Source organism: Drosophila miranda (genome assembly GCF_003369915.1).
Source record: "Drosophila miranda strain MSH22 chromosome Y unlocalized genomic scaffold, D.miranda_PacBio2.1 Contig_Y1_pilon, whole genome shotgun sequence".
Taxonomy (NCBI): Eukaryota; Metazoa; Arthropoda; class Insecta; order Diptera; family Drosophilidae; genus Drosophila; species Drosophila miranda.
Genome location: NW_022881603.1, coordinates 35,877,498 through 35,895,932, shown reverse-complemented (window position 1 = coordinate 35,895,932; position 18,435 = coordinate 35,877,498). Strand labels below are relative to the sequence as shown.

The following is an 18,435-nucleotide window of genomic DNA, read 5'->3' as shown; positions in this document are numbered from 1 at the left end:
GACATAGACATAAGTAACAAACAAAATAAGCGGCTGAGGGCCAAGAATTAGGTGCTATTTGGCAAGCAGCTAATCGGCTGGGTTCTGCTCCGAACACTGTTGCATCCACAATATTGCACATTCGAGAAAACTAAAAACGCAGAATCATAGATAATGACTATATCTATCAGATTGCTGAATCTGGATCAGATCGGATCATTTTTGTAGCCAAAAGCAAGAAATCAATTTTCAGTGGCTACGCAGCGCCCGACGTCACGCTCAGACTGATTTTCTGTCTCTCTCGCACGCACTCTTTGTCGTGTCGTTTAATATTAGCGGCGTCTGCCGGAGGAGAGCCATACTGACTTAGTATCGGGTATAACCGTAGAGTTGCGGTGTCCGCAGCAACTCACAACGTTCCCCCTCGTTATACCCGATACTCAAAATGAGTATTGGGGTATATTAGATTTGTGGTAAAAGTGGATGTGTGTAACGTCCAGAAGGAATCGTTTCCGACCCCATAAAGTATATATATTCTTGATCAGCATCAATAGCCGAGTCGACTGAGCCCTGTCTATCTGTCCGTCCGTCCGTCCGTCCGTCCGTCCGTCCCCTTCAGCCCCTATTGCTCAAAGACTATAGGAGCTAGAGCAACGATGTTTTGGATCCAGACTTCTGTGATATGTCAGTGCTACAAAAATATTTTAAAACTTCGCCCCGCCCACTTCCGCCCCCGCAAAGAACGAAAATCTGTGGCATCCACAAATCTCAGAGACTATTAGGGCTAGAGTAACCAAATTTGGTATCCGCACTTCTGTTAGATCTCACTATAAAACGTATATCTCAGAATTTCGCCACACCCCCTTCCGCCCCCACAAAAGACGAAAATCTGTTGCATCCACAATATTGCACATTTGAGAAAACTAAAAACGCAGAATCATAGATAATGACCATATCTATCAGATTGCTGAATCTGGATCAGATCGGATCATTTTTGTAGCCAAAAGCAAGAAATCAATTTTCAGTGGCTACGCAGCGCCCGACGTCACGCTCAGACTGATTTTCTGTCTCTCTCGCACGCACTCTTTGTCGTGTCAGTTAATATTAGCGGCGTCTGCCGGAGGAGAGTTATACTGACTTAGTATCGGGTATAACCGTAGAGTTGCGGTGTCCGCAGCAACTCACAACGTTCCCCCTCGTTTTTAAATCTATTTTGGCTTCCGGCGCACAACCGGTCTGGATCAGCCCTCCGAGATCACTCCCGAGCCTGGCCCGCGCTGGACCGTGCCAGAACTCTGCTTTACCTTTTGCAGCTTCTCCGCCGCTGCGTGGCTGCGCAGCTTTCGGCTGTCGGCCTCGGCTGCGTGGGCGATCGGCGGCTTCTCTGCCGCTTCGCTCTCTTGCATGCTGTTCCTTTGCCTTCGGCCGTTCTCTCTTGCTTTGGCTGCGTGGGCGTAAGAGCGACCGGCGAGTCTCTTCGTTTCCTTCTCTTCCATGTCGGCTCTCTTTGCTGCGTGGCCGTAGTAGGCGTCTCTCTTTCGTGTTGTCTCTTCGCTGCTAATAAGTAAAACGGCTCACTATTTTAGGGGTTTTCTTAGCCTATTTCTTATTTTAATTGGGGAAAATAAGGATTCATTGTTCGTTGTCTAAGTAATACTAAGTATAATAGAAGTAATAAGAATCGGATAAAAAGTGATAATGAAATAATGAAATTAGATAACCAGCCGTCGGGGCGGTCCCTCCAGGGGATGGTGTCGTGGTTAGTGCTGTGGAGGCTTATGCCTTCACACTCCCTTCCTACTTCGGGGTGGGGCGCGGTGAAATGCGCACCAAATTCCCGCTGATGCATACGCGGAAGCGTTGGCCGTCGTGGTGTTCTAAGCTGCGGATCCGGCTGCGCGCGTGACGCGCCGCGTTTGCCTGAGCGCTGGCGCCTTCCAACAGGCTTTGCGGGATGCGGCGGTCAGGCGTGCTTACCCGCCAGGCGACTGGGGCGATTGGCCATTCCTGCTCCTCCTGCAGCGTGTTTAGCTCGGGCATCTCCTCGAACGCTGTGAGCAGTCCGCCCGCCTCTGCCTCTTCCAAACCCAATGACAGGTCGCTGTCCTCCTTTGGTTGGCTCGCGTTTCCTGGTTCGGCCTCTCGGGCCGTGCAGCTCGTCGGTTCCGGGTTCGGAGGGTTGTGGTCGGTGGAAACTGGCGATATCCACTTCATTGGTGCGTGGTCCAGCGGCTGCCAATCGGGATTCTCCCTTCTTTCCGGGGCTGCCGCCTCCTCCTGCGCGTCCCACTCCTGCAGTCTGGCGTGCCACCCGTCGTCCCAGCTGGTGTCCGGGATCGGGCCGTTTGGGTTCTCCTGTTGATAGTCCATGCTGCGTGGTGTTGCCCGGTTCTGCTTGCGGGGTCGGAGAGTGGTGTCTTGCTTGTGGTTGGCTGGTCGTGGACCGTGGTTGCCTTGAGCTGGGCGGCGACGCACCCCTAGGATGCCCCTCCGTGCCATCTTCTGCCTCTACAGGCTGTGCGTCGCTGGTCCTTGGGTTGTCCATGTCGGATCTGGTGGGGGGAAGAAACCTTGTTTGGTTAGAACCTGCCCTGTGCTACTGATGTGTCCTGTGCCCTGGGTTTCCCTGATCGGTGCATCTTCTAGTTTCTGGCTATGTCTTACTCTAATCCCTTAAGGGGAGTTAAGCTATCTTACTGAGTGTGGTCGCGGTTTCCCCTTGCGGGGCGAGGACATTACGGCAGCGCACTACCATAAGTGGCCCTCATGAACTCGCGGTTTTCCTGGTGCTGGGGGCGTCGTCATCGTTGTCTTCGTTGTCTTCGCTGGTGAGTGTGTGCTCGTTGTCGTGGTAGGCCTTGAGGTCGGCTAGTCCGGCCGTTCGTCGTTGTCTTCCTGGATGCTTCTGGAGTCGTGCTATGGTGGGAGAAATAAATTTAATTACTTTGTAAGGCCCCTCATATTTGGGAGCCAGTTTGGCAGCGAAGTTGTCCGCCGCTTTGGACAGGTGATGTTGGCGTAGCATCACGAGCGTCCCGATCGTGGGTCTCCATTCGCGTCGACGTAGGTTGTAGGTTCTGCTCTGCGTCTGTGATGCCTGCTGGGTATTTTCTTGTACGATGGCGAAGATTTCCTTGAGTCGCTTGGCCTTGTCGGTTGGGATCTCTGTCACTTCGCCTAGTCCTGGGGTCGCCTCTTCGTACAAGACTCCAGGCAACCGAGGTTCCCGGCCGAGTACGATGAATGCTGGGCTGAAGCCTGTGGTGTCCGATGTGCTGCTGTTGATGGCTAGGCTGAGTTCGGGCAGCAGCTCGTCCCATGTCCGCTGGTCTCCATCGATGTACTGGGCGATCATGGTTTTGATCGTCCTGTTAGCTCGTTCCGTGGGGTTTTGGTGTGGCGTATAGGGCGCCGTATACTCCAATTCCATGCCTGCTAGTTTGCAGAACTTTCGGAAGGAGCGACTTGTGAATTGGGTCCCGTTGTCGCATACGACTTTCCGTGGGGTTCCGAAGCGGCTCAGGATCCGTTCCCGGAAAGCGGTCTCCAGTAGTGCGGTGGTGGCCTTGCGTAGTGGGACCAACTCCACCCACTTGCTGAAGGCGTCGAAGAACACCAGCAACATAGTATTGCCGTGTTTGGATCGGGGCAATGGTCCAATGAAGTCGGCGTAGACGATGTCCAGTGGTTCTTGGGCTTGGCGGGTGTGCATCTTCCCTCCTGGTTTGGTTTGACTCACCTTGTACTGCTGGCACTTGGTGCACTGCTGGATATATCGGGCGATATCTCGGTGCAGTCCGGGCCAGTAGTACCTCTGGGCTATTCGTGTCGCTGTCTTCCTGATTCCGAGGTGTCCTGCTGTCGGATGGTCGTGGCACTCTTCCAGCACGCGTCGGCGGTGGTCCCTGTGGACACATAGTTTCCATTTGATAGGGTCTTCTTCGCTGGTTCTGCTGCTGGCTCGTTTGTATATTTGGTCGCTCTCGATGATGAACTCCGGGTGTCCTTCCGGCTGTTCCTGGATCCGCTTGCGGAGCCTCTGCAGCCAGGCGAGGGGCAAGGGTCCCGGTCTTCGTCCGCTCGCTGCAGGGTTTCTACTGGTTGTCGTGAGAGGGCGTCAGCCACAACGTTTTGGCTTCCTCGGCGGTAGTGGATGTCAAACTGATATTGCTGGAGCTCCAAGGCCCAGCGGGCGATGCGTCCCGTTGGATTATCGATGGAGTTTAACCACTTCAAGGCGAGGTGATCCGTGACTACATTGAAGTGGTATCCTTCCAGAAAGCATCGGAGCTTCCGGATTGCCCAGACTATGGCAAGGCACTCTTTCTCGGTGGCTGAGTAGTTTTCCTCTGCCTTGAGTAGTCGACGGCTTGCGTAGGCGATGACTCTTTCTGCTCTGTCGATCTGTTGTGTCAATACTGCTCCGAGGCCATACGAACTGGCGTCCGTTTGGAGTACGAATCGCTCGGCGAAGTCGGGGCATGCCAGGACTGGTGCTTGCGTGAGTCTATCCTTGAGAGTCTCGAACGCCTGATGTTGTTCCTCTGTCCACTCCCACTTTTGGTCCTTTTTGAGCAGGTTGGTCATGGGCTGGACCACCGTGGCGAAGTTGGGGACGAAACGTCAGTACCAGGATGCCATCCCGATGCAGCGTCGCAGTTCTTTCAGTGTGGTGGGCGGTGCTAGTTTCTGGACTGCGCTGACCTTGTCTGGGTCCGTGTGGATGCCTTGTTCGCTGATGACATGGCCGAGGTAGACTAAACTCTTCCTGAAGAAGCTACACTTGTTTCTGTTCAGTCGGAGGTTCTCCTCTCGCAGCCCTCTGAAAACCTCGCGAAGGTGGTCTTCTAGCGTGGCTCCGATGACGATGATATCGTCGAGTTATGCGAACGCGTACGGCTCCATGGTGGGTCCGATGACGCTGTCCAACGCTCGCTGGAACGTCGCTGGGGCTGAGTGCAGGCCGAAAGGCATGACCTTCCACTGGAAGAGTCCTCTGCCATGGACGGTAAATGCTGTTGCCTCTCTGCTGCCCTCGGCCACCGGGATCTGCCAGTATCCGTTTTTGAGGTCCAGCGTGGAGATGTAGCGAGCGTGGCGAAGTCTCTCGAGAATGTGGTTAATCCGTGGCAGCGGATATGCGTCCGGCACCGAGCGGGCATTTAGTTGGCGATAATCCACGCACATTCGCATTTCTCCGGTCTTCTTTCCTACCAAGACGATTGGGGCGCTGTGGGGACTGTGGGATGGCTCGATCCTTCTGTCCCGTAGCAGCTCGTCCACCTGCGCGTTGATGATCTTCTGCATGGCCGGGTTCTTCGTCTGTCGTGCCTGTCGGGCCTGTCGTCTCGCATTGTTATCGTGTGTTCGGCGATGTGGGAGACTCCAGCTAGTCCGTCGAATTTCGCCAGTTCTTCTTCCAGAAACTTGCCTGCCCACGGCGTGGGGGGTGGTTCGGGGTCTGGGTCTTGCTGCCACGGCGATAGGTCCTCCAGTTCCCGGGCGGTAATGGCGGCCAAGATCGCGTTCTCGTCATCCGAGTCGGCTGGGCGAAACGGGTTTCGTTCCCGGGCTATTTCGGCGTCGGCTAATGGCTCCAGTTGGTAGTCCGTCGTCGAGGTCTCTCTGATCTCGTCCTGTGGTCTCGGGGTTCGTGGCTGGCGTGATGTCTGTCGTGCTGGGTTACTTCGTGGTGACTCCCGGTTCGATGAGCTGGCCCTGGAGTGGTCCCGCGGGGCCGCAGCTATCGTTGCTGGAGTATTCTGGTGATTCCTGGGTCCGGTTGCTGACTCCCGGTTCGATGAGCTGGCCCTGGGTTGGTCCAGCGGCGCCGAAGCTATCTCTGCCGAAGTTTTCTGCTTTCTGCTGTGTCCTGTTGGTGACTCCTGGTTCGACGAGCTGGCCCGGGGTTGGTCCAGTGGAGCCGTAGCTGTCTCTGCCCAAGTCCTTTGTTTCCTGCTGTGTCCTGTTGGTGACTCCTGGTTCGACGAGCTGGCCCTGGATTGATCCAGTGGGGCCGTAGCTGTCTCTGCCAAAGTCCTTTGCTTCCTGCTGTGTCCTGTTGGTGACTCCTGGTTCGACGAGCTGGCCCTGGATTGATCCAGTGGAGCCGTAGCTGTCTCTGCCCAAGTCCCTTGCTTCCTGCTGTGTCCTCTTTGGTGACTCCTGGTTCGACGAGCTGGCCCTGGATTGATCCAGTGGAGCCGGAGCTGTCTCTGCCAAAGTCTTCGTTTTGTTGCGTTGTCCTGTTGGTGTCGGGGTTCGTGCTGGGGAACTGGCCATGGTTGGTTCCATCGGTGTCGCAGTTCTTTCCGTCGTAGCTTTCTTCGTGTCCTGTTGTGGTGGCGTAGTCCTGGGGTTGTTGCTTGATCTTGTCTGGTAGGGCTTTGTTGTCACTGCGGTTGGATGGTTCGTGGTTGGCTGTGGGGTGCTGGTCTGCGGCTGGTCTCGGATGGCAGTGGAGTCCGCAAACGTGACAGACCGTGGGCGTGGCTGGGCGGTGCATGATGGTATCGTCCCGGCGGGTTTCTGCTGCAACTTCAGCTGTAGATATGCCCGTCCGCAGTGGATCCTTGCGCGGATGCCACAGAGGAAGTCGAGTCCCAAGATGAAGTCGTCTAATACCGTGGGGAGTATAAGAAGAGATACCTGTGTTTCTTGCTGATCCAGGCGCACTGTGACTGCTATCGCTTGGTTGATCTCCTTCCTGGTTCCATCTGCCAGGCGGATCCTGGTCCTCACCTGTCGCCTGTTCTCGGTCGTCCCTATCTCCTTCGCCAGCCGCTCACTGATGAAGGATCGTGTGGCTCCAGTGTCGAGGGTGGCCGCAAATGCTTTCCCATTGATGTCCACCAGGGTAGCGATCCTTCCTCCGGTCATGCTTAATGGGTGGGTTTCTCCTGTTCCTGGGTGCGCGCCTCCGTCCATGTCCCAGTTGGGCGGAGACCCGACCCGTTTCCCGACGCTGGTTTCCGGCAGCAGTTGATGGTCCGGACCCCTCGGTGGCCACATTCCCAACAGAACAGCTTCTGTCGGTTTGTGGACGCACCACTGAAATGGCCGTTTTCCCCGCAGTTCCGGCAGGCTCGTTGTACATCGATCGCCTGCTCTTGCTCCTGGCCGATTCCTCGGTTGGTGATCTCGGTTTTCCCGGGTGTCTCGTGTGTGTTGCCTCGTTGTGGGTTGGTTCCATTGGCGGGATAGGCGGCACGGGGTCGATGGTTCTGCGTGGTCCCGATGCTGCGGAGTGCGTCTCGGTCCCGCGCGGTTTCGTAGGCCGAGACGAGCTGGGTCAATTCTGTGAGTGATCGGAAATCTTGTCTGCGCGTATACATTTGATACTCCGGACGGAGATTTTCGTAGATCCGCTCGCGTTCCTGTTCCCGAGTATACTGGGCTCGTTGCATCATCAGACGCAACTCGATAAGGTAATCCCGGAAGGATTCCTTGGGCTTCTGTTCCCGACTTCGTATGGTGTCTTCCAGCCGCTGGAAGTATCTGGGGGGCAGGAAGAATTCTGTAAGGAGACCGGAGATGGCTCGCGGCAACTGCTCTGGGCTCCCGCCGTATGATTCCACTCGCTCCTCGAGCCTTTCGATGAACGCTAGTGGGTCCGCGTGGCCGTCGAAGGTAAATCCCCATTTCCGGAGTTTGTCCGCCAGTAACGAGTACGAGATCTCCCCCCCTCCGGGGCGTGAGACCCGATGTCCCTGAGGAAGACGTGGATGTTCTCCTTCCGTGGTTGTCTGGTGGCTAGGCGTTTCCAGCGGTAGTGGGTACTGGCGCGTGGTTCTTGCTGGACGCCTCTGGTCTGGTTCCTTGGAGTGGTCCTTGGGCAGCTCGCTGTGGTTGCTCGCCCTGGGCGGCCGGTGTCTCGGTTGCTGACTCGCGGTATCCGTGGGTGGATCCTTGGCTCGTGCTGGGCAGCTCGGGTACAATTAATCGCAGTTTTGGTCCCTCCTTGCTGTCTTCCATCTTCGTCCGGCTCTCTGGCCCGGGTGACGTGGCTGGACTCCGGTGGTCCCTGGGGCTCGGTATGGGCCCAAAGGGCGTAGCCAATTCGTCCAGCCTTGCCTGCACGGCTTCGGGGTGCCCAGGGCGTGCGATGAATGCGGTGATCCGGCTCCGTAGGTCCTCTACAGTCCCAGTTTCTCCTAGTCCAAACTCCTTAGCTAGGCTCTGCATCTCGTCCTTCCTGCGGGACGCTATCCAGCGGATGCTCATCCTGATCCTGGTACACTAATCGGGGCACCGGTACGAGTCCTTATCAGCACGGTACTGGGTCTGGGGCTTCTGTACTAGGATACACGGCACTGGGTGGAGAGTCCTGTCCGAAGGACACGCGGCACGGTACTGGATCGGTGATCCTATACTAGGACACACGGCACTGGGGTGGGGGGATCCTGTCGAAGGACACGCGGCACTGTACTAGATCGGTGATCATGTACTAGGATACACAGCACTGGGTTGGATGATCCTGTCGAAGGATACGTGGCACTGTACTAGATCGGTGATCCTGTACTAGGATACGCAGCACTGGGTTGGATGATCCTGTCGAAGGGTACGTGGCGCGGTACAGGGAGAGGTTCTTTCTGACTGCCCGGTGGTAACTGTGTGACTGCTCGGTAATGACTGTCTGACTGCTCGGTAACAACTGTCCGACTGCTGGGTAATGACTGTCTGACTGCTCGGTAACAACTGTCCGACTGCTCGGTAATGACTGTCTGACTGCTCGGTAACAACTGTCCGACTGCTCGGTAATGACTGTCTGACTGCTCGGTAACAACTGTCCGACTGCTCGGTAATGACTGTCTGACTGCTCGGTAAGAACTGTTCGACTGCTCGGTAATGACTGTCCCGACCGGTGTTCCTGCTCCGCCTTATATTGGCCGTGGCGTGGCCATGGCTTTGTGGCCGAGGGCTCCTCTGCCATGTAGCTGCTCCTCTGCGATCGCCCTCTGTCCCCCGCTGCTCCGTTGTTCTACCGCTGCTTCGCTGCTTGGCTGCTCTGTCACTGCTTGGCTGCTCTGTCACTGTCTCGCTGCTCTGTCACTGCCTCGCTGCTCGGTCACTGCCTCGCTGCTCTGTCGCTGCGCCTTCTCCGCTCTGCCGCTGCCACGTTGCTCTGTCGCTGCTGCTTCTCCGCTCTGCCGCTGCCACGTTGCTCTGTCGCTGCTGCTTCTCCGCTCTGCTGCTGCCACGTTGCTCTGTCGCTGCTGCTTCTCCGCTCTGCCGCTGCCTCGTTGCTCTGTCGTCGCTGCTTTCCTGCTCTGCCGCTGCGCCGCTGCTGCTGCTTTGCTACTCTGTCGTTGGTGCCGCTTTGCCAAAGTTTTAGGCGCCCGGCACATTTTCTCCCGGCACGCGGTGCTGTGTCTTCGCGTCTCTCCCCGTCTCTTTCTGGCGCGTAGGTGGCTGGCTGCGTGGTTTTCGCCGGCGCGTCTGGGACACGTGCCGGCGGCTGTTGCTTGGGGGGTATTAGAGAAACCAGCCTCAGCTGTACATAAGTCGAGGGATCAACGATTGGTGCTGGCTATTTGCCGGGACTCTGATTTTTGGCTGCTGATCACTGATTTTAAGTTTTCCTTCCTTTTCTCCTGCTGATCCGTGGCTCCTAAACATCGTTTGCCGTTTTGCTTTTGGGGGTCTTGCCTTTTAATTGTTGGCTGCTGCTTGGTTCCCTTTTCACTTTTAACTGCTTTTTACTTATTCCCTATGCTCACCGACTCTCCCCTCGTATCCCTGCTCGGGCGCCATCTGTAAGGAAGTTCTCAGGCCGAGGTACAGCTTCTCAGTCTGTCCAGGGCCCGGTCCTTCCCCACAGCAACATTTGTTGTGTGAGGACCTAAGGGGAGAGCCGTTCGCAGCGAAAGCGCACCCGTGGGGTGGATCGAGGCGCGGGTGAACCCGTGCTTGGGGAGCTGCCGAGACGTGTGTTGGGGGTCATGCGAGGCGGGAGGAGGGGGTTTGGGTCAGGGATCGGAAGGGTAGGGGAGAGGGGAGCCCAGCTTAGCAGATGCCGCATGATCCACGACTCACATCTGCGTCGCCTGGTCCCCAGGGCGAGGGTGTAGGAGAGGGAACCCAGCTTTGCGGATGCCGCGTGAATCCACGACTCACATCCAGCATCGCCGGGTCCCCCAGGGCGAGGGTGTAGGAGACGGAACCTAGCTTTGCGGATGCCGCGTGAATCCACGACTCACATCCAGCATCGCCGGGTCCCCAGGGGAGACAGGTATGGGGAAGGGAAGCCCAGCTTGGGGGATGCCGCATGATCCACGACTCACATCCCCTTCGCCGGGCCCCCAGGGAATAGGGAAGAGAGGGGGTGGGGCTGAGGGACTCCTACGGGCGAAAGTTCTGAAACCGGTGGGTTGAGGTGGGTGTCTTTATTGTGGGGGGAATAAATGACAAAAATTTACAACATTTTCGGGAAAACTTCTGGTTCTGTGCGGTACGCACCCCCTGCCTACTGCACCGATCTATCCCCCCAGAGCTCACATACGTGAGGTGGCTCACCCTTGCTTTCCCTTCTTTGGGTCCGGCGGCCGGTCCTCGTCACGTCGGTGGCTTCCTTTGCACACCGCTGTCACAGCTGGTTTTTATTCACCGCGTCCGGCTTATTGCGTACACGGCGCGGTCACGGCTAGTTTTTAAATCTATTTTGGCTTCCGCCGCACAACCGGTCTGGCTCAGCCCTCCGAGATCACTCCCGAGCCTGGCCCGCGCTGGACCGTGCCAGGCCTCTGCTTTACCTTTTGCAGCTTCTCGGCTGCTGTCGGCCTCGGCTGCGTGTGCGATCGGCGGCTTCTCTGCCGCTTTGCTCTCTTGCATGCTGTTCCTTTGCCTTCGGCCGTTCTCTCTCTTACTTTGGCTGCGTGGGCGTAAGAGCGACCGGCGAGTCTCTTCGTTTCCTTCTCTTCCATGTCGGCTCTCTTTGCTGCGTGGCCGTAGTAGGCGTCTCTCTTTCGTGTTGTCTCTTCGCTGCTAATAAGTAAAACGGCTCACTATTTTAGGGATTTTCTTAGCCTATTTCTTATTTTAATTGGGGAAACTAAGGATTCATTGTTCGTTGTCTAAGTAATACTAATTATAATAGAAGTAATAAGAATCGGATAAAAAGTGATAATGAAATAATGAAATTAGATAACCAGCCGTCGGGGCGGTCCCTCCAGGGGATGGTGTCGTGGTTAGTGCTGTGGAGGCTTATGCCTTCACAATATACAATATAAGAAAAAATATATATATACTTAAATAAATATGCATAAATATAAATGGAATTGGTTTTACATATATTTCAAATCAATTGTCAATCGCGCGCTTTCCGACGGGAATCTGCAAAGCAAAATTTAGATGCCGGTCGCACCTTGAATACTCTCATGGACAATACCCATAAATTTTCTAATTCAATTATAAAATATCTTATGTACATATATATGTACATATGATTTTGATATATTATATTATCGTATCGTATCTATATCGTATTTTTTATTTTGATATATTTAATCAGCATTTCGAGACAAAGTCTCACAAATTCAATTTAAAAAGAAGCATAGTCCAAAAATGTATAATTTTAAAATAGATAAATATGCAGACTGGTTTAAATTTTCCGATCCGTGCTTTGTACACCGAAATCATCTGCTCAATCAGTTTGTATTAATTTTGATTAGAAAATAGGATGATAGGGAATCAAAATGCAAAATCATACGAGAAGCTCAAAATTTTGCGGCAGTAGGATTTTTAATTTCATTTTATAAAATGTATGTAAGTTAACGACAAAGTTGCCAAAACACCAGCAACCGACACGAGCCGCTCCAGATCGCCAAAACTGCTGGATCAGCGTCTGGACGATATCCGCCAACGGCGAGGGATTCCGAGAAATACCTCGCCACGGCTGAACTGCTGTCGTTGCATCGCTGCAACATTCCGCGGTCGCGAACCCACAGTAAGAATAGGGCCTCAAAATATATTGAAAAGTAGTCTTTAATTATTCGTCAAATAAAGAACACGGACTTCGTCCGCAAGAAAACTCAATACGTTGAATTTATTAATATAAAAATTTAACTTGTATAAGTTTATTATATTTTGCTTATTTTTTATTTTCATTTATATGTATGTACATATATCTAACAGATTTAATTTTAGGCGGGGAACATGGATGTGACTTAATTACTTAAAAGTCTTGAAATTAAGTCATATCAAGTCGACTCAAAGGTCAGATTAATTTTTGACCCCATTTAATATATAATGGCCTCCTCGTGGTGTTCCCTGGGTACCGATCTTCAATCGGGAGCCAATTTGAGCGGCGACTTTAAGTACATGTGTATGTATGTATGTATTTACGTTGTAACGTGTCACCTACGCACGTCTGTATATATAAATCCTGCCAGGCTAGCTGTTATTCAGCGAAGGGAAGCACACGCTTTGGGTTTCCGGCCTCTGCTCGTCGGGGGAAAACTCTTTATTCTCCTTTAGCCCTTCTCTTCTCTTCCCGCAGCACTTACCCCAATCGGACTCAGCGCTATACGGCTTCTGACGACTGAATAGCCCACTCGCCTTCAACCAAGAATCTCGCAGTCGAATCTTGAATTTAGATATTTAGATTCCCTAGAGTTTTTTCTTCACTAAATTCTTGCCTTTTCCTTTTCGTCGCACCGATACGCAACCGACTCAATTGACTTTCGCTAGGGAATAGCCGATAGGGACGCCAACGTTCTGGCGGCAAATCCTCTAACAGGTCCCTGGATGCATTTTCAACAGAGATAGCCTGACGTTTTGACCTGTTACCGTCTTTTTGGTTTTCCCTTGACCCATCGTTCGCCTGCTACTCTGAGCACTAGATGGCGCCACAAAAAAACTCAGCATTTCCTGCTACAAGCGCTACAACGTATATATACCATAGCTCGCAAACGGCGGTCAACACTTTTTCCTTTTGCTGTCTCGTCACTGACAAAACCGAAAAAGACCACGAAGACACGGTCTCTCACTGAGCAGAACACTTTTTGTCTCTTCGCTTGTGTTATGTGTTTCGGGTTTTCGGGTGAGCCCGACACACGATCGTGTCTCACAATAACAACTTAGAAAGACCCTTTGGTCAAGCGCTCACAGCAAACGTGTCTTTAGATGAGCAGAACCAAAAAAGTGTCTGAGTAAAGTGTTTTTAGTTTTTTTTTCGTGTATATGTTTATTTATTCATGTTTTCCGCATCTTTTGGGCTATTGTATTGTAATATGTACATATGTATATTTATTTGCATAATTGGCAAACGAACATTTTCGTTTTGCTTTTCACGATTCATTTTAAGCTCCAATAGTCAAACCGTATAGAATTCATAAAAATTGATAGTTGCCATAAGCATCACACGTACAAGCACGCATACATACGCAAAAGACACTTTGTTCGTTCACTCGACAAGATGCTCAGTGAAAAACAGGAACAAAAGAGAAGTGAAAAAATCGGTCTTTGCTTGAGCGAAGAGCGAGTTGAGTAAAAACAGATTTGATCGGGTCTTTTCAGTCCATTTTCTCAATGTGTCCGTCAATGAGAGGTTTTTATCAGACACGCCGAAAGTGTCAACAGTTATTTGCGAGCTATGATATATATGTACATGTATATAGTTACATATATGAACATTCTTAAGGCATATCCTCTATTTATAGAAAGAAACATATATATTTATGCAAATTTATTTAAGTATATATGTATGTATGTATATATTTTTTCTTATATTGTATATTTAGATACATCATTGTTTTAGCTATAATAAACAAAAAAGTCGAGAACCGACGGCGTTTGCATAATTTTTATAATTTATAATAAACCTGTTTAAAATAAGGAAATAAATGTGTAATTATATTATTGTAATATTTTATATTTTGTGGTATAAATCAAACAAATAACAGCTTTTATTTCATTTCCCGCGCCCTAGTGTACCATACCCCCACCCCCCTGCCCATTCTTCATTTATTTTGTGGCGGTAGGTCAGTCCATCAAAAGACCCAAAACAAGAACCAAACTCAAATTTCAGTTCTAGCGGCCAGCAATACTAAACACACACACGCAAAGTACGTGAGAATGCATGTGCACCCATACACTAAAACATGCTGGTGGCAAAACAGAACCAGAACTGAGAGAGTTCAAAAAATCTGAAAAAGCATACAATCACATATTTTTGTCGAAACATATTGCGTGTGTACTAAACATGCAAAGATGTTCTCTCTGCGCTCTCTCTCTCATGATGACGTCACTCTGGAGTACTGAACGCGCTAGCCAGTGTGTGACGCTTTCGTTGTATGAACTGGCACATCTATATACTGTATGGTTAGTGGTATGGCTCTCCTCCGGCAGACGCAGCTAATATTAAACGACACGACAAAGAGTGCGTGCGAGAGAGACAGAAAATCAGTCTGAGCGTGACGTCGGGCGCTGCGTAGCCAGTGCAACTTGATTTGTTCCTTTTGGCTATAAAAATTATCTGATCTGATCCACATTCAGCAATCTGATAGATATGGTCGTTATCTATCTGCGTTTTTAGTTTTCTCGAATCTGCAATATTGTGGATGCAACAGATTTTCGTTCTTTGTGTGGGCGGAAGGGGGTGGGGCGAAATTTGTTTGCTTAGAGTAAAACATTAGCGCCTAGATCTCAGAGACTATAAAAGCTAGAGCAACCAAATTTGGTATCCACACTCCTAATATATCGGACCGAGACGAGTTGGTTTCAAAATTTCGCCACACCCCCTTCCGTCCACACAAAGGATGAAAATCTGGGGATATTGACAAATCTCAGAGACTATTAAGGCTAGAGTAACCAAATTTGGTATCCGCACTCCTGTTAGATCTCACTATAAAACGTATATCTCAGAATTTCGCCCCACCCCCTTCCGCCCACACAAAGGACGAAAATCTGTTGCATCCACAATATTCCACATTCGAGAAAACTAAAAACGCAGAATCATAGATAATGACCATATCTATCAGATTGCTGAATCTGGATCAGATCAGATCATTTTTATAGCCAAAAGGAACAAATAAATTTGCACTGGCTACGCAGCACCCAACGTCACGCTCAGACTGATTTTCTGTCTCTCTCGCACGCACTCCTTGTCGTGTCGTTTAATATTAGCGGCGTCTGCCGGAGGAGAGCCATACTGACTTAGTATCGGGTATAACTGTAGAGTTGCGGTCTCCGCAGCAACTCACAACGTTCCCCCTCGTTTTTATTAATATTAGTACTCCCCTGTGTATAAAAAACGAGGGGAACGTTGTGAGTTGCTGCGTACACCGCAACTCTACAGTTATACCCGATACTAAGTCAGTATGGCTCTCCTGCGGCAGACGCCGCTAATATTGAACCACACGACAAAGAGTGCGTGCGAGAGAGACAGAAAATCAGTCTGAGCGTGACGTCGGGCGCTGCGTGGCCACTGCAAATTGATTTCTTGCTTTTGGCTACAAAAATGATCCGATCTGATCCAGATTCAGCAATCTGATAGATATAGTCATTATCTATGATTCTGCGTTTTTAGTTTTCTCGAATGTGCAATATTGTGGATGCAACAGATTTTCGTCCTTTGTGGGGGCGGAAGGGGTGGGGCGAAATTCTGAGATACACGTTTTATAGTGAGATCTAACAGAAGTACGGATACCAAATTTGGTTACTCTAGCCTTAATAGTCTCTGAGATTTGTGGGTGCCCCAGATTTTCGTCCTTTGCGGGGGCGGAAGGGGGTGTGGCGAAATTTGGACACGAAACGATCAAGGTCCGATATCACAGGAGTGTGGATACCAAATTTGGTTGCTCTGGCTCTTATAGGTTCTGAGATCCTTGAACTCATATTTTGCAATTGGCAAAGCCGACCCTGAAACCTGTGTGTTAGAGAGAGCCAGAGCGAGAAAGAATGAAATTGTTTTTTTGATTCTGGCTATAATAATTAAACGATCTGGTTGAGATTTTACACTCTAAAACATATAGTCATCCTCTACGATTCTGCGTTTTTGGCTTTATCGTATCTTTAAAAATGTGGATGCCACAGATTTTCGTCCTTTGTGGGGGCGGAAGTGGGCGGGGCGAAGTTTTGAAATATTTTTGTAGCAGTGACATATCACAGAAGTCTGGATACAAAACATCGTTGCTCTAGCTCTTATAGTCTTTGGCCACTAGGCGCTGAAGGGGACGGACGGACGGACGGACGGACGGACGGACGGACGGACGGACAGACGGACAGACGGACAGACAGACAGGGCTCAATCGACTCGGCTATTGATGCTGATCAAGAATATATATACTTTATGGGGTCGGAAACGATTCCTTCTGGACGTTACACACATCCACTTTTACCACAAATCTAATATACCCCAATACTCATTTTGAGTATCGGGTATAAAAATGCCATTTAAGCGTAAAAGCCGGAAATATATATGCGAATCGAAGCATATCAATAAAAGTACATCGAACATTAATATTATGTTATATATGAATAAACTGGACCAAAAAATGGACCTGATACTTAATAAACTCGACGGAATAAATAACCTGGACAAAAAATTGGACATCATGATTAAAAAATGGACCGAAACACAGCGGAAATGGTGGCTCTTCGTTCCGAAATTGGCTCCATTAAGGCGAAGGTTTGTGGAGAGATCCGCAAACATAAAGAAGTTCTGCCTAGCCAACCGCTCACAACAATTCAAGAATTAGACCATTTTGAGCATAAATTGCATGAAGAAAGTTTCTTCAAAAATGTGGTAAGTGTTTTGAGTGAAACGAGCTAAATTTGAAAAATATATTCAAATATAATTCTGTACAGATCGCAGAGTTAATGATGTCGGGCAAGAAAGCATTTGACAAATGGATTCGGAGTTCTTGGCGTTCAATTGTGTCCGACGAGGTCGCACGACAGTGCTCTTGGAGGGGCACAGAGGCAAAAAAGTGCATTAGGGGCTTGCGGGTTACTCTAGCCATCCGTAGTAAGTATTATTTTCAAATTAATATGTATATTGTAATATAATAAGAATGATTATTTTTTTACAGCGCGATTTAATGAAAGATTTTCGTTAGAGGACGCCGATTTCGACCGAATCACGTAAAAATTCTTCCAGTACGCCCAGGACAGAGTGTCGAAGGGGCAAAAACAAATTAAATTTAATTCACTAATATAATTTTGTAATCTATTTATGTACCACCAAAACTAAAAATTAAAATTAATTTAAATTAAATTAAAAATTATAAAAAACAAAAAAAAAATGTGCGTCCCATTTCATATTACTTTCGGCTCGCAAAAGATATCATAAAAGGCTCGCAAAAGATATCATAAACGGCTCGCAAAAGTCTCGCAAAAGATATCATAAACGGCACGCAAAAGTCCAGTAAAAGATATCATAAAAGGCTCGCAAAAGATCCGTTTTTGAGCTATCGAAAATGAAACTTTCACTGCCACAAACTGAGCGACTAGTGATTCATTTTCTTATCGTTTTCAGATCTTAATTCGATAGTTTTACACGGCTGAGCTTCGCTTAACTCTCGTTTTCGATATCGTTTGCGAAGTTTTGGTCCACTGGGTTAGTATGTGCTCGTCCGGTCTGTTTTGGACTAGGTCGGTTAGTTGCGGAGGCTTAAGTGCGCTCCGAGGAGAAGTCGAGAGTCGGAGGTTTATATTCATATTCCTTATAGGCGGCGGCAACGTTGAAGCAGCGCAGCGCTGCTTCAGTCGGCTGAGGCGGCGTTCATTCCGAGCCTCTGTCTTTCTTCCCTCTCGCTCTGGCACATGTAGATCGACTTCTGCCCGTTTTGTATATTCGTTTGCATGTGTAGGTTTCCGATGGCGTTGCTGTCTGGGCTGAAGAAATCTTCGAGCTCAACGTAGAGTTTCAGATCAAGACAATATTCGACGCGCAAGAATAGAGCCATCAATGGATGATAATGTCGATGCACATGCTTGTGATAAATAATATAAATATTACTAGCTGACCCGCGAATCCATTTGCTCTTATTGTGAACTTTTTCTGTTGCTTAGAACAATGTCATTTGAAAGAATGAATTGTGCAAATGATCTCCAGGAACCAGTTTGAATCTGGATCCGTGCCGATGAGAAAACAGTTCAATACCACCGGAAGTTGTCTTAATAGTAAGATGATTAACGCCCAATGGTCATATCACTAACCATACAGTATTGTGCCAGTTCATAGAACGAACATGTCGCACATCGAAAACAGAATATTGCGTCCCATGAGCTTCGGGTCTGACGTACGGCTACCGCCGCGACATCAAGAGCCAGCCAGCAAAGCAACGATTTGCAAAAATATGTGTTGCTTTTTATACCCGATACTCAAAATGAGTATTGGGGTATATTAGATTTGTGGTTAAAATGGATGTGTGTAACGTCCAGAAGGAATCGTTTCCGACCCCATAAAGTATATATATTCTTGATCAGCATCAATAGCCGAGTCCATTGAGCCGG

At 49.9% G+C, this 18,435-nt stretch overlaps 1 protein-coding gene across 1 annotated transcript; it reads right to left on the bottom strand.

The window, feature by feature from the left end:
• Positions 1-1,353: 1,353 nt before the first annotated feature.
• Positions 1,354-10,702, bottom strand: LOC117190699. The gene is made up of 2 exons (XM_033395763.1): positions 10,495-10,702; positions 1,354-2,531 (listed from the first exon to the last, which is right to left on the bottom strand). Exon 2 carries the CDS (start codon positions 2,476-2,478, stop codon positions 1,777-1,779), a length of 702 nt encoding a protein of 233 aa, XP_033251654.1. The 5' UTR covers positions 2,479-2,531; positions 10,495-10,702; the 3' UTR covers positions 1,354-1,776.
• Between the last annotated feature and the right edge of the window lie 7,733 nt (positions 10,703-18,435).